The 24,619-nt window shown below is 46.2% G+C and overlaps 1 protein-coding gene across 17 annotated transcripts in view; it reads right to left on the reverse strand.

Moving 5' to 3' along the window:
* COBL (cordon-bleu WH2 repeat protein) overlaps positions 1 to 24,619 on the reverse strand; it is a 270,313-nt gene that overhangs the window by 237,404 nt on the left and 8,290 nt on the right. Inside the window, exons 1-2 of one of the 17 annotated variants that reach the window (XM_082473245.1) lie at positions 2,738 to 2,992; positions 1,233 to 1,392 (exon numbers count right to left, since the gene is read on the reverse strand). The exons of 13 other annotated variants lie outside the window; for them this stretch is intronic. In XM_082473245.1, the coding sequence (XP_082329371.1) occupies positions 1,233 to 1,354 (122 nt within the window). In that variant the 5' untranslated portion in view covers positions 1,355 to 1,392; positions 2,738 to 2,992. Of the gene's footprint in view, positions 1 to 1,232; positions 1,393 to 2,737; positions 2,993 to 24,619 lie in introns of those variants that run through there. 3 more of the 17 variants (XM_082473234.1, XM_082473243.1, XM_082473240.1) reach the window with 3 other exon arrangements.

Raw genomic sequence — 24,619 nt, forward strand, 5'->3', positions numbered from 1 at the left:
TCTCAGTCTCTCCAACACCCCAACCTCCCACCCCCTCCCCCCGTCTCTTGGCCCCTGGTTTTTCTGTCTCTGCTCCTCTGCGTTTCTCCTTCTTCCTGCCTTCCACAGACTGACCCTCTTTCTTTCTTTCTCCTTCCTGCCCCCTCCCCACCTACCCAATGGAGAACTCAATTCCAAAAGGAGTTAGAGTGTATCTTTTATTATTTAGGATGTATAAGATATAAACATTTACAAAGAATTTGAGAAACTTTATAATAATTTGTTATTTTCTTCTCAAATAACAGTTATGGTCACTTTCTAAATTTTAGAAGTATAATGAGTAAAGAGTATTTTTAAATTTTTCTCTCTGGATAAAAAAATGTAATTATTTTTTTTTACTCTCTATATAGTCTTTTGTTCTCCCTATGGGTCAGTCATCCTTAATTTTAAAAAAAGTTTCTGTGATCCTAACTTGCCTCTGGGACCTATGTGGATATAACTAATAACTGATAACAGATGGACAGACAATGGACAGGTGAACAGAGAGAGGATGCATCATTCTTTCTCCACTGCAGGTCCTGTGCCATCAAACGCAGGTGACAACAAGGCCACCCTCCCAGGCGGCCACAAGAACTCAGTGTGGTCATGTCCTGCAAACACACGCAGCACAGAGCTGCCATGTAAGAAGCCATCAGGAGAGGATCGCGGATGGGCCATCTCCCTTCTCCAACATGCTTTTTGAACTCCTGGCCACACACCAGAGCAGATCAGTTTCATGTTATTTACGGACCTCCTTCCTGCGCTTACATGCTAGGCATGTACAAAACAAGAAGCGCAGCCCCTGCGGACGCCTAAAGGACAATCCTATCTCTGGACCAGAAACACAGTGGCCGCAAACACTAGCACATAAATACCCATATCAAATGATAAATAAATTTAGAAGCTCCACATTCACAGAAACTCACACACACACACACACACACGCGCGCACACTGAACAGGGTGAACTCGATCCGGAGCTTAGCCGACCTGAGAACCAGCCCCAGGGAGAGCACTCCCATTTATGGCCACCCGTCCCCTCCTTCAGCTGCACAGGAGACAACGGTGCTATATTTAGACGGGTCCGTGATTCCAGACACCGAAGCCAGGGAGCACGGGTCAGCCTCTTCCAAGCACTCCTCGTCCAAAAGCCAAGTGACCACGAAAATAATAAAACGATAGCTGTAATCTGTAGAACCGGGGGTGGGAGGATACCTCCACAGGGCATGTGTTTTCCTTGCCGATTTCAGCGTGGGGATGATTGGCGATCTCAGCGCCATCTGGGCTGCTGACTCTTCGTATGCTTCCCTGCACCAAGCCCTGCGCCCACGCAGCATGCCGCCTGCGGGAACACTCCTTTCCCAGACACTCGGGCCTGTGAGCAATGGTACAGCTGTTGTCACTCTCAGGTTACCAGCAGACCCCGCCCTGAGTACCAGCCCAGCACACGGAGATTAATAATCATAGGGCTTGGCTTTCTAAAATCCCAGTGATTTCCTGAGAGGCCACACAACAAATTTACGGGAAAGGCATTGCACACGTTTTACATTCTTAGTGAAATCATAAAGTTTTAGTGTTTGAAAAAGTACTTACTAAAACCCAGGTAATTCTAATAAGGGATAGAGCCCAGAAACCGTACGGGAGAAACGAATGAATAGCCATGCCCTAACTACAAAAAACGAAATGAAATGTGTGGCGCTACTGGGTGTACTTCCAAGGGTGCATTATACTTTCTTTGATAATTTTATTTCCTCTCTGTTTTCAAGTAAACTGCCTGAAATTTCAACTATATTTACTAGGCCCTACAATTATTATTTTGATAGGAGATGCTTTGACACATGACTTTTTCGATAGACTTTGTTTTTAGTTTCGCAGCAAAATTCGGCAGAAGGTACAGAGATTTCCCAAGTAACCCCGTCCCCACACATGCCTAGTCTCCCCCACTATCAACGGCCCACAACAGAGTGGCTCCTTTGTTATAACTGATGAACCTGCGTTAGCATCATTACCACTGAGAAACCCTAGTCTACACTAGGGTTCACTCTTGGTGTTAAAGATTTTATGGGTTTAGACAAATGTATAATGCTGTATCCACCGTTGTAGTATCATACAGAGGAGTGACACTGCACTAAAAATCCTTTGTGCTCCACCTATTCAACCCTCCTCTCCTCCCCGACTCCCTAACTAGGCAACCACTGATCTCTTCATTTTCTCCATAGTTTTGGCTTTTCCAGAATGTCACATATTTAGCATCATACAGTGTGCAGCCTTTTCAAATTAACTTCTTTCACTTAGTAATGCATGTAAGGTTCTTCCATGTCTTTTCATGGCCTCATAGCTCATTTCTCTTTAGTGCTGAATAGGATTACACTGTCTGGATGTACCAGGCTCATAAATTTTAAAAGAAAAAGGAAATGGTTCCGAAGGAATGAACACTGTAGGCCCTGTCTCTCCCACTCAGTGCAGCTATAACACCTGGCCGGAAGGCATGGAGCAGCGATTTGAGAACTCTGGGAAGTAAACTATAACAGGCGAACTGGGGATGAAGACTGGAATTCACAATACCACCAAACTGGTGCTAAGTTTACCATTTTTTCCAGTCCTGACTCAATGCAGTATGAACTCTACAGAGGGCAAAGGCATGGACAGAGTGCTGGCTCCAAGAGCAGGGGAGGGGGCCCTAGTGCTCCAAGAGAATGGGGAAGGCCCTGTACACTCACCCCTGCTCTCGTGAGCCCAGTCCCAAGCAGTCTCGTGGTGGCAGGGCTGCTGGCACAGTGGGGCCAAAGGACCCTGGAACTCTGAGGAGTTGTGCTTCTAAGAGGGTAGAGTAAACCCCACTGCTTTTTCCACTCTCTGTTCTTCTGCTGCTTTGCTCCAGAAGTGGGCAGTCCCAGGAAGTGCACCTCGGATCCGGGTAAATAAAGCCCCAGTTTTCTGGCTGGAGGACCAAAAGGGGAAGCCCAGAGAAGCAGACAGCCCTGGGGAGACTGCAGAAAAGGAGGAGCCCACGAAACTCCATGAAGTCGTATGAACTCCCCGTGGCATCTCCGAACCACACCAACGTGAATCTGACCCTTAGCAGCAATCACAGCCTTTGAGAACTGGACCGTAAGACAGACCATCCCCCGGGTCCCAGACTGGCCAGTGGTGGCACAGACGTGGGGAAGATCTGAAAGCGTCGTAAAGGCTTTGTAAGCAGAACTGACACTGAAACAATAACCACGGAAAGCTTGGCAGAAATTTAAACTGAACTCAACTGAGTCAACTGCCTGATAAAATAAAAACATCAACATTCTCATAAGACTTAAATAAAAGCCAGAATATCATAACATAATATTCAACAAGTCTATCCAAACTTACTCATCTCAATTCACATGGGGAAATACAACCATCAGACGCCACGGCAAGATGATCCGTAGAGTGGAGCTGTTTCACAGAGACTTTAAAGCAAACATTATAAAAGCACTGCAAGAAGTAAGAGCAAATACACTTGAAATCAATGGAAACATAGGACGTCTCAGCAAAGGAACAGAAGATACAAAGAAAACCGAAAGGAAATTTTAGATTTGAAAATACAATAACTGAAATTAAAAACACCTTGGATGGGCTCAATAGCAGATTCACTGATTTTGAGTATCTGTCCATATAAATTCTCCAATCTGAATAACATAAAGAGAAATGATTGACAAAAAGTACACACAGACTCAGGAACCGCTTAGACAACACCAAAAGGTCTAATATGCATGTCAACAGACTCCTAGGAGGAGAGAAGAAAGAATGCATTGCAGAAGAAAATATTTCAAGAAATAATGGCAGAAAACTCCCCAAATGTGGTAAAAGACATAGCCTACAGATTCAAGAAGTTCAGTAAACCCCATATAGGACAAATATAAAGAAAGCTACCCACGAGGATGTTACAACCAAACTATTCAAAACTAAGGATAAGGAAAAAAATCATGAGAGCAACAAGATAGATCCTCATTTCGTATATGAGAATGATCTGAACAACTACAGAAACTATAATAGCTAGAAGGAAGTGGGGAAAAGCACTTTAAAGTACTGAAAGAAAAGAATTATAAGCCCAGATTTCTATACCTAGCAAATATATGCTTCTCGCATGAAGGTGAAATAAAGACATTCTCAAATGAAGGCAAAGAGAATTCACTGCCAGCAGAAATGGTCTAAAAAAATGGCTAAAGTAAGTTCTTCAGATTAAATGAAAACAATGAGAAGGAAACTTGGAACATGAGGGGCAACAGAAATGATAAACATGTAGGCAAACATTAAGAGGCTGTTCTTCTCGAGTTTTTTGGGGGTTTTTTTGGGTTATTTTTTGTTTTTTCTTCTTGAGTTCTTTACAATACAGATGTAACACATAACCATGGAGAATACCTATATTCCACATGAAATGATACAGTACTGATTCTAGGGAGACTGTGAAACGTTTGCATATTTCAATCCATACAATTTCAATCCCCTACAATTAAATGAAAGTTATACTCAAAAACCACAGTAGAAAAATTAAAATGAGACACTAAATTTTTTCAAATAACTCAAAAGAAGTCAGGAAAGGGGATATAGGAATGCAAAACAGGCAAGAAAGAAAAAAAATAACTAAATTGTTGACCTAAATTTTAAAAAATCAATAAAAACTACAGATCAATGTTTTTCATTCATATAAATAGTTTAATGGAATTTAATGGTTTGATATTATGATTTAATGTGAATGGTCTAAACACTTCAACTGAAAGATGGATTATTCAAATATATACTGTCTTCAAGAAACTTACTTTAAATATAATGAAATAGGTAGTTAAAGTAAAATTATGGAAAAAATATACCATGCAAATGTTAACCAAAAAAAAGCTGGAAAGGTTATGTCAATATGAGATAGAGATAATATGTCAGAAAATTCAGAAAATTACCAGGGATAAAAAGGGATATTACATAATAATAAAGGGATCAATTCATCAAGAAGACATAATAATCCTAAACTTCAATGCACCAAACAAAGATGCTTTGAAATACATGGAACAAAAACTAACAAAACTCATCAGAGAGATAGACAAATCCACAACTAAATTTTGAGACAACTGTCCTCTCTTGGTAATCAATATAACTAATACACAGTCAACAGGATACAGAAGAACTGAATGGCACTATCAACCAACCAGATCCAACTGACATTTCTACAACTCCATTCAACTGTAGCAGAAAACAGCTGTCTAGTGCACATAGAACATTCACCAAGGTAAAACATCTCCTGGGTCACAAAACAAACCTCACCAAATGCAAAAAGAATTGAAGGCATATAAAATATGTTCTCTAACCATACTGGAATCTGACTAGAAATCGATAACAGAAAGATAACCGTAACATTTCTAAGCACTTGGAAATTGCTTGTATTATAAATAATATACTTCTAAATAATCCATGGGATAAAAAGGAAGTTTCAAGGACTTGAACATAAATGAATAAATAAATTAAAATTGATGGGAGGATAACAAGGAAGTGCTCAGAAGAAAACGTATTATAGTATAAAATGCTTATTTTAGAAAAGAAATGTCTCTAATCAATAATCTGAGTTCCACCTAATTAAATTAAAAAAAGAAAATAAATGGAATCATGCAGAAGTCAGATAACAATACAGATTAGAGCAGAGCAAACACAAAGCAATAGAGAAAATGACAACAAAAGTTGGTTCTTTGTAAATAAAATAAATTTGTAAAGCAAACAAAGTTGATAAATATATCACAAGAATGATAGAAAAGAGAGAAGATACCACTTAGTAATATGAAGAATTAAAAAGAAGATATCACTATAGAAACCACAGACATTAAAAAGAATAGTAAGGGAATGCCCTTCACAGATGCATGCACACAATTAAAGAACTTACGTGAAATGGACCAGTTCCTCAAAACCACAAACTACCAAAATCTCACTGAAGATAAAATAGATAATCCTAATATACTTATTTAAAAATTTGAATTTGTAGTTAAGAACATGTAAAAGGAATCTTCAGGTCCGTATTGTTTCACTGGCAAATTCTACTAAACATTTAAGGAAAAAAAAATTATACCAATTCTACCAAATCTTTTCCAGAAAATGGAAAAGGAGGAAACACATCTCAAATCATTGTATGAGGCCAATATTACACTAATGCCAAAACCAAACAAATACATCACAAGAAAAGAAAACTAAGTACCAATACCCCTCATGAACACAGGTGCAAAAATCCTCAAAAAATATTAGCAAACATAATCAGGGATATATAAGAAGAATAATACAGCACAATGAAGTGGATTTTATCTCAGGAATACAAGGCTGGTTCACTATTTTAAAATCAATAAACGTAACTCACCATATTGACCATCTACAGAAGAAAAACCACATTAACATATCAATTAAAAAAAAGAAAAGGATTTGGCCTAACTCAACATCAACAACTCTCAGCGATCTAGGAGTAAAGGGAGCTTCCTCTACAAAAAGCCTCCAGTTGTATCGTACTAAATAATACTAAAGGCTGAATGCTTGCTCCCTAAGATCAGGAGCAAGGCAAGGATGTAGACTCTCAGTCCTCCTATTCAACCTCAAACCAGAAGTCTACACTGTGCAATAAGAAGAGAAAAAATAAATAAATAAAAGCCATAAAGATTGGAAAGAAAGGAATAAAAATATATGTATTTTCTAGGCATACATAGTCAATCCTGAAGAATCTGCAAAAAATCATACCAAAACAGAAACCTCATACAATTAATAAATGAGTTCAGCAAGGTCACAGGAGACAAGGTCAACACACAAATCAATTCTATTTCTACACAACAATGAAAATTGGAAACTGAAATTTCAAATTCCACTTATGATGGCTCCAAAAATGGAAAATATTTAGGTATAAATTGAGCCAACATAGACAAGATCTATCAATATATGCTGAAAATGACAAGAAACTCATCAAAGAAATTTAAGAAGATCTAGATAAATGAAGAGATATATCATGTTCATGGATTAGAAGCCTCAAATTGACTTGCGGATTTAACAACATTTCAGGCATGATTTATTTTGTAGACATAGATAAACTGATTCCAGAATTTTTATGGAAAGGCAAAGAAATGAGACTAGCCCAAATAGTTCTGTAAAAGAAGAAAGTTGGAAGAATCACATTACCCTGTTTTAAGGCTAAATATAAAGCTACAATATTCAATAGTACTGGTGAAGGAATAGATATAAATCAATTAAAAAAGATAAAGAATCAAGTAATAGATCAACAGTGATACAAATGAACTTATTTACAAAACAGAAACAGACTCACAGACTTAGAAAACAAACTTATGGTTACCAAAGGGGAAAGGAGGGGAGAGGGATAAATTAGGAGTTTGGGATTAACATATACACACTACTATATATAAAATAGATAACCAACAAGGACCTACTGTATAGCACAGGACATTATACTCAATATCTTATAATAAACTATAATGGAAAAGGATCTGAAAAAGAATATATATACACATATATATGTTTATATGTACATATATATATAGTATAATTGAATCACTTTGCTGTATACCTGAAACTAACACAACATTGTAAATCAACTATATTTCAATAAAAATTTCAAAAAAAGAAATGGATCCACACAAATATGGGCAACTGATTTTTGAAGAAGGAGCAAATGACAGTCTTTTCAACAACTTTGCTGGAACAACTGGATGCCCTATGCCAGAGAAAGAAGAGAGCACGACGAGGGGAAGAAGAACTTTGATCTAAATCTAACACCTTATATAAAAATTAACTCAAAATGAATCACAGAGCTAAATGGAAAAGTAAAAACATGGGAGGAAATCTTCATGACCTGGGGTTAGGCAACAGTTCTCAGATATGGCACCCAAAGCATGTCTAAAGCATGAAGTGTAAAAAAAAAGAACAAAAAAATGGTTTTCCTCACAATTAAAAATATCTAATCTTCTAAAACACTGCTAAAAGAACAAAAAAACAAACCACAGACTGGGAGAAAAATACCTGCAAATCACATATTTGAGCAAGTATTTGTATCACCTTAAATGACAAGTCTTCAAAATACAGTAAAAGAAAATGAATAATCCAATTAAAAATAGTCAGAAGATGGGAACAGAGATTTCACCAAAGAAGATATATGGATGGCAAATAAACACATGAAAAGTGCTCAACATCATTAGCCATTACGCAAATAGGAGTTGAAACCATGATGTAGTACCACTCCACACCTATGAGAATGGCTACAGGAAAAACGTCTTGAAAATACCAAGAGATGGTGAGACTACAAAGCAACTGGACGTCTCATATCTTGCTGGTGGGAATGCAAAATGGTACGGCCACCCTGGAAAACAGTTTGGCCATTTCTTACAAAGTTAAACATACACCATCTGACCCAGCAATCCCACTGCTGGGCATTTACCCTAGAGAAAAGAAGATTTAAGTTCACAAAAACACCAGTCCAGGAACGTTTACTGCAGCTCAATACACAATCACAGAGCAGTGGAAACAACCCTGATGTCCTTCAATGGATGGACGGGTAAACAAACTGGGTTGGAGCCACACAATGGACCACAACTCAGCGATGAAAGTTAAATGAGCTGCTGAGACATGCAAGAAGTTGAATCTCAGAGATGGTTGCTGAGCGAGAGAAGTGACTCTCAAAAGGACACTCACTGCATGAGGACATTTAGACGGCATCCTCGAAAGACAGAATGGTAGTGATGGACAACAGATCAGTGGTTGCCAGGGAGACTACGAGGGAGGCTGGGGGAGGCCTGGGGGTGACGGGACTGTCCTGTGAATCCTCGTTGCAGGGCTGGTTGAGCAGATCTACACGTGTGGTTAAAATTCAAGGACCTGCACACCAAAGAAGTCAAGCTGACTCTGCATTAATTTAAAAAATAAAATTTAGAAAACACAAAGAGAAAGTAAGAGCTGGATTCAGGCGCCAGTCTTCACGATAGATACCCATGGAAAGTCCTTCCTCCCCCATCCCGCCCCCAGAACCTTCCAGGCCAGCGTCAGGTGTCGGTGCCCCGTCTGCCCTCACTTCACACGCACACACACACACTCACTTGCTCTCAGGGCTGCGGTGATAGCAGCACCACGTGACAGCAGAAAACCAATCAGTTTGGTTTTACAGACTGTAATCCTGGTTCTCTGACACTGGGAGGATAACAGAGAAAAATGCCAGATGCCTGTTACAGGTGGGCATCAGATAAACGGCGATGATGTGGGACTTACTTACACTAAAATATACCCCTTGTTTATCTGAAAAATCACACGACGGGCATCCTGTATATAATTTGGCAACCCTAGATCACAGAGGTTCTCGGTGCCCCCAGGCCGTGGCGTCCTCAGGACCGCCCAGGCGGGTGGGTATGAAGTGAAGCGGTCGGCCCGTGGGGACGCCCTCCTTGCTTGGCCTCAGCAGGATCAGGTCACAGAGGTGGGCTCTACAGGCAGCCTCCCCGCCAGGTGCAGAGCCCAGGGCTCCTCGGCCCCTTCATCTCACCCCTACCCCAAGTGAGAGCTGCTGTTTTGCGTCTTGCTCCAAAGCGATGGCTCCAGCCCGTGCTTTGCCCACCACCCCAGGCTCACGGTCAGACACCCAGCCTGAGGCTGTGTGACTCTGAACAAGTCTCTGCATCTCCCTGAGCCACATGTAAACGAGGCTAGTAGGACCCGTCCTGCCCTCCCCACGGGCCCCCGCGGACAATGGAAACTCGGTGCCGGCCAGAGGGGTTGGCAAAGGGCCCCTCAAATGTCCACTGTTCTCTTCCTCACTGTTGACAAGTCACCCCACCTGCTCACCAGTCCATCCATTCTATCTCGGACACGCGTCTCCATCCGCGCCAACAGCCTGTCCGTGGGCTCCGACCACAACCTCTTCCTCTACCTGGGCCTCCACGGCAGCTCCCACCTCAGCCCCCTGCCCCAGCCGCACCCTCCCCATGGCACCAGGGCTGTCTGCTGACAGAGCTGATGAGCTTCCACCCCTCCTCCGCAGCCTAACAGGTGGACGGGCTCTAATGGGCAGCACGAAGGCACCTCTGGTCCAGCCCAGCATCCTTCCTCCCTGGAGAACCAGCTCTCTTGTCCTTCCAGAAACAGGCCGTGCTCTTGGACGCCTCTGTGCCTCGCTCCTGCCATCCGCTGTCCCCTGGCGCGGAAGGGCTGATCGTCCGTTTCCCACCCATGGCCTCCCGGGCGCACAGACACAGCCCCCGTCAGCACATGCCTGGAACGTGGTACCCACGACATGGTGCCCACAGTGACCCAGCTCCATGACAGGCTGCTCCGCTCTGCCAGCCACCGACCTCACACTCCACACACAGTAGGTGTGCTAACAACGTGTGTCAGGTGGAAGCGAGCATTTCCAGCCAGCCACAGAAGGTAGGTGGGCAGCAGTGACCACAACTAACCCCTGCGAGTAATTAATGATCTCTCGGTGCCAGGAAAAATGACGCCTCCTCTGAGGAAGAGCTTGCCTTCCTTTCAGTGATGAGAACTACGGCAATCAGTGCTTCCCTTTCTGCCCAGCTCGTCAGAAACACAAAGCCAGTGCCCCCTCCCTGCACGCAGACTTGCTTTCATGGCTGGCATCCCCTGCCCCCCTCTGCATTCCCTGGCCTGGTTTTCTCTTCCGGTTTTCATTAACCTTCCTGCATGCAGGCCCTAGGCCAAGGCCGCAGGGAAACTGATGAGACACAGAGGAAATGCACATGGCAGGGCAGGAAGACGGTCAGAGCAACCGTAGAAAGTGCGGGGAAGTGATCGTCCCACTGAGCAGCAGCCGGAACGTGGGACGGACCACGTTTTCAAGCCGAACCAGAGGGGCAGCACTTGTGCCAGGCCAACTCGTGCACCTGAGCAAACACGACGGGATCGCACACGGCATCGAGGAGCGGTGGTGGCACTGGCCAGTCCCCTGCTCCGAGTCACTCCAGGACACCCAGGGCCACCAGCACGGCTCACGGATCTTTCTCGGTTGTTAGTCGATGGGGAACGTGGGTTCTGAAGCGACAGGCAAAGCAGACGGATTGATGGCCAGAGTCCTTCCCGGCAGAGGTTCCCTGAAACCCGAGAGGGCCCAGCTCGGGCCGTCAGCTAGAGAAAACCGTGCGTGCGTCAGTCACAGCGTGACCTGTGCTTGTCCTCCCAGCCTGCCTCAGCCCAGCAGCCAGCACACCCCAAATCCTGGAAGGATGGGCGTCACCTTTTCTAAAACTCCGAGGTGACGGGTCAGACGTCACAGCCCTGGGTGTCCAGCCGTCCCTATTACTTCTTTCCTGGCAACCTCAGCTTCCCCCCATCTCTCAGATTAAATGATGCAAATGATAACACCCCCGAAGGCGCCTGGCAGCTCCCGTTCAGCCGTTCCGCACCCCTCCGTCCACGTGAACACCCGGCCTCCCGTCCATGCACCCTGGAGCACGTGCTCCATCACCCCTTGCTGCTCTCTGCCAGGCCGGGGTCCCTCACCTGCACAAGTGGGCACACAGCGCATACCCCCCGAGGACAGCTGCGAGGCTGGGACCCTGACACACACAGAGGGAGCTGGAGGGGCGAGAAGAGGCAGGAAGGGCAGGAAGATGCCGCCGTGAAGGAACCAGGGGAAATGAGAATGAACACAGTTGCAGCCGAACTCTTTGTCTGACCTGTTGTCCTAACCAGTAGGTTCAGCTTAAGAATCACTTTTGTAACTGTTCCAAGTTACCTTGAAGACAATCTGGGCAGCTGAAGTAAGGACAGGAAATTCACGGCTAGTAAGGAATTAACTGTTAGTTTTGTTAGACATGATAATGAGATAATGGCCGTGAGCAAGTCAGCCTGTCTATTAGTCAGTGATGCCCGCAGAAGGATTTGCAAACGAAAGGACAGCGTGAGGGCTCTACCCATAAAACAATCGAGCCAAATAATACAGAAGTTTAAAATTTTTAAAGCATGATAATGGGCACAAATGGGCACCTGAGTATAGCCCCGCCCCCTGCGCCCACCCCTTATGCTGTTCTCTACTTTTATGTATGTTTGAAATCTGCCATCATATTTTTTAAAAGGAGAAATACTCCATTTTTGTCATTTCAAGTCATCCACTGAATGGAATTAGCTGAATCTTCAAATGGATTGCTGTTCATTACTGGATTTAGGGCAGTCCCCTGAAAAGTGATCTCTTCTAAAATCCTCTTTTTCTATTTTTAAGGTGGATACTATTTAAAAATGAATGATGATCATGTGAAAACATTGCTGAATCAGAAGCTAGGAAAGCATTATTCAGCTACTTCCCAGCACCCTGTGGTTTGCTCAGGGCCAACTCGTCACACTCTCTGCAAGCCACCCCACCTCCACCCCCGTAAAGAGGACCTGGACCCCACAGGGATGCCTCGTACCCCAGGCCCAGGGCACCCCTGCAGGTGAGGCTAGTGATCCTGGCTGGACGGATTCCATTTCCCGCTGAGTTAAGACAATTACTGAAGAAATAGCTGCTAACACATTTGATGCTCCCAGTAAGAAATTTACATTTAAGATTTAATGAACTTCGCACACACTAGAACACTGAAGATTGAAGACGGACCCAGCGACTGTAATTCTCCCCCGCTGCTGGTGGAACGCAGAACAGTTCAGCAGCTTGGAAAACAGCTGGGGGCTTCTTAAATGGTAACCACACACCTACCACTCAACCCAGCCGTCCCACCCCTAGGTAGTTACTCAGGAGAAAAGGGACCTATGTCCACACCAAGACCATAAATGAATGCTCACAGCAGCTTTATCCGTAGTGGTCAAAACTTGGAAACAGCCCAAATGTCCATCAACAGGAGAACGGACCCACAAATTGTTGTCAATTAATAAGTGGAAACAACCCTCCTGTCAACAGAGGAACAAACCACAGAAATACCAAGATATAAATGAACGTCAAAACCATTATGCTGAGTGAAGAAACTAGACAAAAAAGAGTATGTACCACTCAGTGCCATGTAAAGAAGATTCCAGAAAGTGCAAACTAACCTATAGTGACAGAAAGCCGACCAGGTACGGGTAGAGGGAAAGATGGGTTGCAAAGAGGCAGAAGGAAACTTTTGAAAGTGATAGAAAAACCCTGCATCTGGATTGTGGTGATGGTTTTCCAGGGTGTAAACATATACCAAAATTCATCAAACCATATGCTTTAATTACATGCAGTTGATTGTACATAAATATACCTCAACCAGTAGTTATAAAACTCAGTACATCTTCTCAACCTCACAGAGGAAAAAAGAATAAATTCCCGAAAAAGAACCCATCTTCAAAATACTGAGAGGAATAGCGTGAGTGAGATAATTCATAACTGAGGTCCAGCAGGCCACTGGCTACAGCGCTAGTTACTCCCCACTGAGTTCAGGGTCTGAGGTCAGGACAGTGTTCTCTGCAAATAAAATACAGCGCCTCCACCTGGAGCAATCTGCCTACGTTTTCCATCAGTGAGGATCTACCTTAGTCCTAACTTTGTCTAAGTAAAGGCTTGCTATTTTTTCTGTATCTGATCGTACTAGCCCAGGGTATATGCATACTCTTATATCCCCTGCAGACCTAGCACTGTCCTTGCACGTGGTCTGTGCTCAATTTCCGTAGAATTAAGTTTCACCTGTATCCCTTATTCAGTTAAAGTTATCAAAATTGTCCCTTTTAAAAAATAATGCAGCCCAAGTAAATGGGGCCAGAGAAATACTCTGATGAGCGCCCGCCCTTGCAGGCAGCACTGACTCAGGCCTGCCCTGTCACCACATACATGACTGCCGGGGGTTTCTGTGCAAGGTCAGGGCCCAGCCAGCAAAACAAACATGACAGCTTGGTGGCAAGGTGCCTGCACACTCCTGGGGTCCTCAGGCCAGAGTCCTCCTCAGCTACCACGTGCCCCGCGCTTCCTGCAGGGCCGCCTGGACGACGTGTCCAAGAACTGCCACCGAAGCCAGATAATTTGCAGTTCAAACTGATATCCTCGACTCTGGTGTTGACTTTTCTGAATAGTGTCCAGTCCTGACAGCCTCCCAGATGTCTGCACGTCTCCACCCCTCTTTATCCTCCTTTTTGATCATTAGAAACAGAGAACTCCCCATTGAATAAACCTCTGGGTGTCTATTTACGTGAACTAATCTTGGTGTGATATTTACAGCTCCCTCCTCCTGGCTGCTGATGCGTCTAGAGGCGTGTTCTATTTAAGAACTGCTTCAGCAGAACCATTTTCTGAGAAGGCCTTTCATAAAAATAAACCTGCCTGATCTCTGCCCCGCCCTGCAAGCGGGACTAATTGCTCCTTCTTTTCTGGGTGTTCTACAGCACTCTGTACACACCCCTGTCACAGCGTGTGTCATCATGACTCCTTTAGAGACCTGTCCTTCCTTCTACTCTGTGGGCTCTGTCAGGTCAGGGACAAACTGTCCACACCCAAGAGGCCAGTCCATGGATGAATGAGCTTTCATGAATTCTTGTTCTTAGAAAATCATAGCTGATTAAATGAATAAATATTAAAAGGGTCCTGTATCAGTAAAAATGGACCATTTCATTTTAAACACCCATTGTAGGGAGGGAAATAGAACACAAACTTAACAGAGTAGATCATACATATATGATTTTCACCCAGCGTGTGGGCAGGGAATGTTGTCTGCCATTCCAGTTCCACGGGAATCAGCCCACTGCAGCAGCCCCCATGGTCCACCCTGAGGGGATTCAGGATGGAGAAAAACAAGATACTGGTTCCTAGACAGTAAAGATGTGAACCTAAGGAATAATTGCAATGAGCCCAAACTCTTGCATCTTCCCATACATGGAAAAACACTAAAATCATTAACTGGAGATGTCTGGGTTTTGTTGATTAGCATTAGTCTGTTGATGTTTGACTACATGTTTTTTTTCCAGCAAAAGCTCCAATATATCCTGGTTTCTCTTTGGAGCAGTTCCTCAGAGCGAACTGAGGGGCCGTCTCTTGGGCTAGAGTCCTCAGTAAGATCCCCGAATAAAATGTAACTCACGACTTTCAGGTCTTACGTTTTTCTTCAGTCAACAAGAAAACAAGAGTTTGTCCTAAGATGCTGAAAGATGTTTGATTAAAAAGATGTTTGATGATAAAAATTTTTTAAATGAAGCTTGTCTTTACTTCATTTTTGGTTTTGTACCAAAGAATCTTTTTACGCCATTTAAATATTTCATGTCTTTTTTGATCAACAATTTATGTTTCAGACAAGTAATTCTGCAGGAAAACCACTAGATAAATGACCCCACAAGTATTTTACAGCGCCTTCTGTTTCATGGGGGATGCTTGTGAAGGCTTTGTAACCATCTCCATGTTGCGATGTTGCCCATGACTCACAGCTAGAGGCTAAGTATAGCAGGAGCGCTTGCCTGCAATCTGGGCTTGACTGGCATTTTCCAAGGCAACTGGGTTAAACCATGTGAAGTGTATTAAAACGTACACAGAAAGGCCTCTGAAGAGGAAATTATGTAACAACAATTAGAACAATTGTGCACTAATGTATGTGGTTCTTTCAGACTAAACAAAACTTTAGCTCCTTGAGAGCTTGAAACAGTGTCTTTATTCAGGCGATTCACTTTCAGACTGGATGGGAGGATGAACAATGGGATGGAGGAAGGGATGGATAATCTTTACCCAGGATTGGACACCTCAGCCACCTGGGAGCTCCTTCAAAACCTACTGATTGAGCCAAGAGCCTGGCTGCCTGGGGCTGGGGGGCAGAGTTGGCAGTTAAGAAAGTCCTATATTCCAAAGAACTTTTGCAAATCCCTAGCCTTGACAATGCGGTGAGGCAGGAAAGAGGTAAATCAATGAGGATTACAGGAATTCAGATTTTGCTGATTTTCTCCTCTCTCTCTTTCTTCCTAAGGTCACAAGTTTCCAACTGGGTGCAGGAGGAATAACACCCCTGCCCATGGGCCCAGGTTCCAGGGGGGACTGGCCAGCAGCATGCCTGGAACCTCTCCAACCCAGCTGGAGGGTTTCAAGGAGCACCAGCATGTGGGCCCGGGTCCTGCTGATGATGGGGTGATGGGCTGGGGACAGCAGGAGGGTGGCAGTCCTGCTCCGAGAATGACAGAACACGTCCACAGCTGAAAGCGCCCAGGGAAGCGACATTGCGTTGCTTCCTAGCCATAGGCCTGGGGTCTGTGACCCCGAGCAGGTGGGTTAACCTCTCTGGGATTCAGCGTCCTCATCCCCGAAATGATGACAATAAAGGTACCTACGTACGTGTCTATTGAGAGGGATAAATGACACAAGGCACAGAAAGCCTGCAGATACCCTCACACCACATCCACAGACCAGAGCTGCCGGTCTGTGGCCAGGTTTGGCCAGGCCACTTCTGTGATGTCCCAGCAGGTCAAACTGCTGTGAAAGCTTCTGGACACCATCTTGGCTGCATACTTATCTCGCTGCAGACAGGTCCACGGACCACGCTCTGAGTAGCACTGGTCTCAGGCCTGCTGCAAACACAGGATATGTATCTCTGGCCCTCAAACCCCGGTTCACTGGCCTTGCTTCTTTCTTACTTTGTTATTACAAGAGTTAATATTTGCCTTCGAGTCAGACTTAAAGTCGTGGATACTGAAGCACAGACAGCTGACACGCTGGCCTGGTCCTGATGCTAAGCGAGACAGAGAAGCACGTGCTCGGCAGGCCTGACTCCCCGAATCCTGTTACCACCACCTGTGTGATGTGGGATGCAGGCTGGGGCCACTGCCTCAAGGATGAAATTGGTGCTCGCCTTCTCCCGGAGGCCCTGGAAATGAAGTGAAGTGACAAACCGCCAGCGCAGCACCCCCAGAGGCCCTGGCTCCAGCCCACCCTCGGCCAAGGCTCCCTTTCTCCTCAAGCACCTGCATCTTCTCAGGAGCCTGACGTCCCCCAGCTGCTCACACCTCCTAGAAAACCGCCCCACATCTTCCCCTGAGACCTAGAACTTTCTTCAGGGCCCACAGCAACGTTTCCACAAATATCTGAGCCGTGCACTGCGGGGTAAAGAACTGCATTAGGCCCTGTGTCCCTGGGTTCAGATCTGGGTCACCCATGCCACCCAGCTGACCCTGGGTCACCCATGCCACCCAGCTGACCCTGGGTCACCCATGCCACCCAGCTGACCCTGCGTTACCCATGCCACCCAGCTGACCCTGCGTTACCCATGCCACCCAGCTGACTCTGGGTCACCCATGCCACCCAGCTGACCCTGAGTTACCCATGCCACGCAGCTGACCCTGCATTACCCGTGCCACCCAGCTGGTCACACTCCTTAACCTCTCTGTGTCTCACCTTCCTCATGAAAACTGGTGGAAAGAGCAGCCCCTCTTCCGGGCTGTTGGAAGGATGAAGTGGGGTGACACATAGCGGCACTGTAAACGGTGCCTGGTAAGCACCCCACCGCCCGTGCCCTCCCTGAGCTGTTGTCACTCTCTCCATGCAGCCCCCTCCCCCTCTCCTGCCCAGACAGCAGGGTCTGGAGGACAGAGGCTTGGGCCACCCTCTAGCCTCACCCACAGGAAATACCAGCATCTGAGTGAGCGAGTGAGTGAGAGACTTTCTGCCCAGCTCTGCCGCCTCCGCCCACGTCCGGCGCCCCAGGTCTCGGGGTTCAGAGCCTTGCCACCCGGAGCCCCGGGCACCGAGAGTCAAGCCTTCCTTTCCACTCACAGGGCTGGAGGCGAGGTCCACCTGGTCCCTCTGGCTGCCCCAGCCGGTTCCCAGACGCTCCCCTTTCCTCTCTGGCTTCTCTGCCATGCTGGCCGCGGTGGAATCTTCTAAGAACAAGCTCTGTCCATGGGGATGGAGCTCTTCCTCTCACATCCCTTTGACCGATCCCCCAGTTCTTCAAGATGAAGTCCAGACCCCCGGGCTGGCCCTGCAGACCACACGCTGTGGTCCCAACCCATGGTTCAGGCATCTCACGCGCCACCCTCAGTGCTCCCTTCCATCCTCCGGGGTGTGTCCGCCTGTCAGTTAGCCCCACGGGGGTGGGGACGGGCCCCTCACTCACTCCTGGCAGCCCCTCCCCTGGCACACAGCCCTCACCTTCCACCACCCAGACACACTTGATCCACCTTTCCACCCAGCTCCAAATCTGACCGGCTTTTCCTCATCTCCTGGCTTCAAACAGGGGCCCTCCTGCAGTCAGGGCTGCAAGGCCTTCCTTTATGTTGGTTTTAGCTGCTCTCCAATGTCTTGGCTTGGCCTGGTCCCCTCTAAGTCCTCACCCCTGTGCTCAGAGATGTTTATGAAATAATTGTGGGCAGTTTGCTACGTAGAAGGGCCAAGATCTGGCCTCTTCGCCAGTATAATAAACAAGGAGGGGTTATATAAATAAAGCAAGGATGCCGTGATTTCCAGCCGTCAACTGGGATGAGAAATGCTACTCTAAGATGTTCTACTGCTAATGGGAAATGAGAAGACCATTCTTTTTTTTCCTGAAGAGCCCCAATTCTGGTGATAATCGTGCTTTCAAAACTAGGAACCTGACTGAGTTCATTTTCACTCCAGTTCTCTGGTCATGAACTGCTGCTACTGTTTTTACTACTATTTTAAGTGAAGACCTGACACAGGAGTCAGAGCACGGCTGTCAGAGTGGGTCACAGACAGCTGAGGCCATCACGGTGACTCATTTTCTGGCATGTGCCTAATCATTGGCTCGATGTTCCCAATGCAATGCTGAAACTATGACAACAATACACCACTCAGAGGCTGCATTCTTCGAAATAAGCTATTGTTTCCACTGCTGTGATACAACCCTGTACTTCACAAATGAGAGCGTTTGAAACTACAGTCATAAGTGGAGGTTTTCCCAAGCCTCATTACAAAGTTAACACAATGGACCATAATTTCAGGTTTAGGCTTTTACGTTCACTTGCAGGAAGCAGAGATGTAAAAACTTTTTATGCCCTTTTATAGAATCTGGAGACAGGAGATGCGGCTGAACGTGGGCTGGAAAGCCCGTCGTCCAAATCCAACAGGGAGGTCAAGGTGCACATCTGCTTTTGTGTACACAGCGAGGGCCCAGGGGGCAGTGGGAGGTGGTGGGGGGCATCCCCCCCACCCCGGGCTGGAGGAGCAGCAGACAGAGGCAGGTTAGACCTCCCCATTACCATTACTTTCCTGTAGCAAAAAAATAGAGTCAAGAGGAAGTTTGTCAAAACAACAAATATTGTTGAACACCTATCTATCTCAAGTTAATGAGCTTGGAGTGGCAGTTGACTAAGCTCTGAGATGTTTCCTGTGACAAACATAGACAGACTTATCAAAATTTAGATTGTCTACGGATCTGACTCTACCAGGGAATGTGTAAATCCTCTGGGGTTTTCCGTTTGGATCAGCAAAGTGTCTTCCTTTCCTGACACTTTCCCCAGTGGATCTACAGACTTGCTCGGTATTTTACCTCATTTCCAAACACATGTTTTTCAGGAAATCATCCTATGGTGCTATTTCGCAGAGAGAAGTCTACAGAGCAGCTGATCAAACACATGTGAGACATCGCTGACTGTGTCCACGCTGAACCTAGATTATTTACTTTATATTCTCTTTAATGGGTAAAGGATGTCGTGCAATGATGTTGGACACAGCTTAGGTTTGGAGCAAAGATCTCCTCCAAAATCCTTCACTGGACCGACAGTCAGGAGACCCCAATCCAATCACAGGCTGCTCCACCATCTCTATATCAGTCAAGACAAGACCAAGGATGAAGGGGTGCCCAAGTCCAAGTGGCACCGAGGGTGCATTGGAAGACCTTGTTGTCCCATCTGCCATTCTTTACATCCACACCCTCATCATGGAGGTGACCAGACAGCAGCCAACCACTCACTCCTCCTTCAACATCCCCAGCCTGCAACATCAGGACCTCCTGCAGAGCAACAGGTGGTCACTACCACACGCTGACAAAAGAAAAGGGACATAAGTGAAACCTGGTGCAAAGCTTTTTCTCCCAATGATATACCACTTCTGCACGTAGAAAATAAATGAAAACATGTTTCAATGCCAATGCCTATTTAGCATTATAAAAACACTCCCTACCTAGTCTACATATAATAAATGCTGGAGAGGGCGTGGAAAAAAGGGAACCCTCCTGCACTGTTGGTGGGAATGTAAATTGGTGCAGCCACTATAGAAAACAGTCTGGAGAGTCCTTAAAAAATTAAAAATAGAGCTACCATATGATCCAGCAATCCCACTCCAGGACACGTATCCGGAGAAAACTCTCATTCGAAAAGATACATGCACCTCAGTGTTCACTGCAGCACTATTTACAATAGCCAGGACATGGAAGCAACCTAAATGTCCATCAACAGAGGAATGCATAAAGAAGATGTGGTACATATACACAGTGGAATATTACTCAGCCTTAAAAAAGAATGAAATAATGCCATTTGCAGCAACATGGATGGACCTAGAGATTATCATGCTAAGTGAAGTAAGTCAGACAAAGACAAATGTCATATCGTTTATATGTGGAACCTAAAAAAAAAAAAACAAGATGCAAATGAATTTATTTGCAAAACAAAAAGAGACCCACAGACATAGAAAACAAACTTACGGTTACCAAAGGGGAAGTGGTGGGGAGGGATAAATTAGGAGTATGGGATTAACATACACACACTATTATATATAAAATACGGAAACAACAAGGACCCACTGGATAGCACAGGGAACTCTACTCAATATTTTATAATAACCTATAAGGGACAAGAATCTGAAAAAAATATGTATATGTATAACTGGATCACTTTGCTGTATACCTGAAACTAACACAACATTGTAAATCAACTATACTTCAGTTAAAAAAAAAAACAAACTCCCTACTTACATAAAAATGTTATGAGAATGAAGTGTGCACCCCTCCCGCACACGAGTGTATTATTAAAACCAGCCCAGTTTAAAAACAAGTCATCCATTACTTCCCATTAACCTCGCCAGGTAAAGTCTAAATGCTGACATACAAATACCTATCATTTTCAACTCAGAAAATGAGAAGTAAACAGCAAGAAAACATTCCAAACATATAATTTCCCCCTGGGGTTGCCATTCAGATGCCTTGTCTAAAAAGCAATGTTTTCCACAGACCAACAGTGAAAATAAAGAGAGAAAGGACATATTCTTCCAACTTCGGATGTGTCATTTATCAGTTATAACTGACAGATGGAAAGGATTCCACACAGGTTAAGTAAAGCTTCATAAAGCAGGATAAGTTATTTTTGTGAGTGTGACTAAAAACAAGCTTAAAAAGAAGAAAACACACCGAGGAATGATGGGCTGTCACAGACCCTGGGGGGCTAAGAGCACCTGTACAGGGACCTCCAGGACACTAAGGTGCCCCCAGGTGGGCGCTCAATCAATTCCACCTGATGACGATGGCGATCCTTTCCACCTATGAGGCCCCTTGGCCTCAGCTGCAGGACAGAGCAGCATCAGTGCCGCCCTGAGGACCACCTGGGATATCCTGCCTCCTAGCTCCTCCGTGCTGGGAGGCCAGAGACGGGGGACATTCACCCCAGGAGCCCCCATCTCTGACGCCCACCCACCTGCAGGAGGTGGGCGGTGAAGGCTGCCCGGCTTACTGTGACACTCACGGCATGACCCACGGTCCGGCCAAGGCCGCCCACAACAAATCACACCCCCAGCCCTGTGAGTCTGGGTCTGCGTAGCTTCTACTTGGAGGGCAGCCCGTCTGTGGGGCAGAGCAGAGCCCTGCGCTTTCCCAAAACCTACAGGCACAAGACGCAGTGAACTGGGTCAACATCCTGGGCCAAGGGAGGGGCTGAAACGTCTATTAATTCCTAAGCCAGGATCGGCAGAATGTCTTGCTGGGGGAGAAGTCTGCGTTCGAGGCGTCACGTCAATTCACAAGCACATTGTCTGTGCTCCACAAGAGCTGGGATCCCACCCCACTTACCTCTCCCAAAACAACACCCCACCCGGGCGACTCAGGGTTGCACATCTGGAGACCTATCAACACCACTACCATCAGGTGGGTAACATCATGGGTCCCACACACAAGAAGCCACTCGGATGCTGACAAGGGGACTGTTTCTTCGGAAAAATGCCCTTGAGAAACGCAGGTGGTTCGGAAACAGCCCAGGGACATCACCTGCGGAAAACAGATGGCGGCTTTAGCCAATGGGACTTTGGAAACTATGTCCCAGGCCTCTACTGTGTGTGGTGGGTGACCTCAGGGTGAGGAGCAGGACACCAGCCTGGCGTCTTCAGCCATGTGACAATGCCACCCATAAGCTGTAGAGAGAATTACATCCACCAACTTTGGAGCACCGATGGGGGTCCAACCTCCTGGGGTGGGGCTGGTGACACCCGTCCCGTCAGCTGGAAAACATGAGTATCACAGATGACTACAAGGCAGAAATGAGGCAGGTCCTCGCGAAAAGCATTTCTGCTTCCTCCTTTGAGAAAAATGTCCAACCCCAAAGGCAGCATTCCATAAACGTGAAACATGATGGTCAGTGAAAAAAGAATTGACGAATAACAAGGAAATACTTTACACTGAAATCTTTTTCAATTTAAATTCATCTCGTTCCCAAACTAGTTTTCATTACTTTTCTGAATGCGGTAAAATTCCCCCCCTAACCTCATTCGGGACACTCTTCATCTGTGGATCACTGCATGGAAACCAGGCAACGGCACCTGAGAAGTGGTGGGGGAGGGCAGGGGGAGTGATGTAGGACGGGTAGGGCATGAAAGACACTCAGCTTCGTGACCCCCAGGAACACCTCTTTTTAAAAGCTTTTTTTTTTTTATTGAAGTATAGTTGATTTTCAATGTTGTGTTAATTTCTGCTGTACAGCAAAGTGACTCAGTTATACATATATATATGTATATGCATTCTTTTTCATATTCTTTTCCATTATGGTTTATCACAGGATACTGAATACAGTTCCCTGTGCTCTACAGTAGGACCTAGTTGTTTATCTAACCTATATATAATCGTTTGTATCTGCTAATCCCAAACTCCCAATCCATCCCTCCCCCCTCCCCCTCCCCCTCGGCAACCACCACTTTTTAAACCCGCTGACAGGTATGCAGACCACTCCTCCTGTGTGTGATGCTGTCCAGACACTCTTAACCACTGGGATGTAAGAAGGGGTTCAGACACAGCATCAGAGGGAGAAAGTTTTCAAGCCAACTCCATGTGATAATTATAGGCAGCAAGACAGACGGGTGGGGAATTCTGGCAGGGAGCTACTCTCAGTGGCAAATGTCTAGATTCTGGCCACAGGGAATCAGTCTCTTTCCAACCTAATGGCTTGTTTATTGAACATTAGTGGATTCTGCTCTTAATTAATAGGGCTCCAGCCAACACAACTATCAATATGTTTTAAGTCTCAGGAATTAGCCACGGGAACACAAGTCTACACTTTTGCTGTATTATCACTCCCACCTGAGCTATTTTTAAATTCAACTCCTTAAACATCAGGTTTGCAAAAACTGCCAGAATCTGATTTGGGAGTCTGCTGCTTTGCCCATTGCTGGGAGTGAGCTTAAACATCACGTCACCGCCACCTGCACACACACACACGCGCATGCACACGCACTCGCGTTCACGGCCCATTTTCCCAAGTCTCCTAACTCAGTTTGCTACCTAAGCATTTAATCATTCAAGCCACTTCCACGTAACTGGAGGGTCAACCCATCTGGTCCACTCCCTGAGCTGAAGGCCGAATGGAGCACAGATGCTGAGACAAATGCTTTGCAGGGGCTCCTCATCCTTTCTGCCATCCCTTTCCCAGCCCACCCAACTTCCCAGGCGGGAACCCTGATTCTCCTGCGGCGGCCACCCCGGGGGCCCAGGCTTGGAAATCTTCCTCCCTCTCCCCCCGGCCCTTTTCAGGCTGGTGCCCATTCTGAACAAGACAGAGTGGGCAGGGCACCCATAACGGGAACAGAGACATCATAAAAAGCAAACTGTTGGTGCCCTGATCTGTTCCAAATGAAGCCGTGGGGTCAGGGCCAGGCTGGTGCATGGGGCTCTCCTGGACGGCCTGGGAGGGTGTCACTGCCATCCGGAGATGCCAGCTGCCCAGCAGGTGCTGTCACAGACCCATAGCCACACTGTGGAGGAAGCCCTGCACCACGGCTGCGAGTGATGCTGAGAGCAAACTAAGGCCATGTTTCCAGCAGAGGCCCAGGAGCTGCCAGGGGCCCCCAGTCTGAAGAAACTGGGGGTCCCCCAGGACCCTGGAGGAGGAGGAGGAGGAGCAGGGACACCTGCCTGGTCTGCCCACTTTCACCTGAGCTCCTCCCAGCCCCCACAGAGAGTCAGAGACTCGAGCACGCTAGCAACGACGCCGGGAAGCTCCCTGCTCCCGTCCCCTCTTCCTCCAAGACTGTAAAGGACCAGGTGATGAGGACGCAGCCAGCGGAGAGCATGCTGGAAACGGGAGCTCTTGGGCACCGCTGGTGGGAATGCCACACGGCGCAGCTGTTGTGTAAAGCAGGACGGCGATTCCCAAAAAGTTAAACACAGAACTGCCTACAGTGCAGCAATCCCGCTCCTGGGAGGATACGGGGGAGGGAGTCAAAGCAGAGACGGGTATCTGCAGTCTCACGTCCA

Source organism: Balaenoptera physalus, assembly GCF_965194825.1.
Source record: "Balaenoptera physalus genome assembly, chromosome: 8".
Taxonomy (NCBI): domain Eukaryota; kingdom Metazoa; phylum Chordata; class Mammalia; order Artiodactyla; family Balaenopteridae; genus Balaenoptera; species Balaenoptera physalus.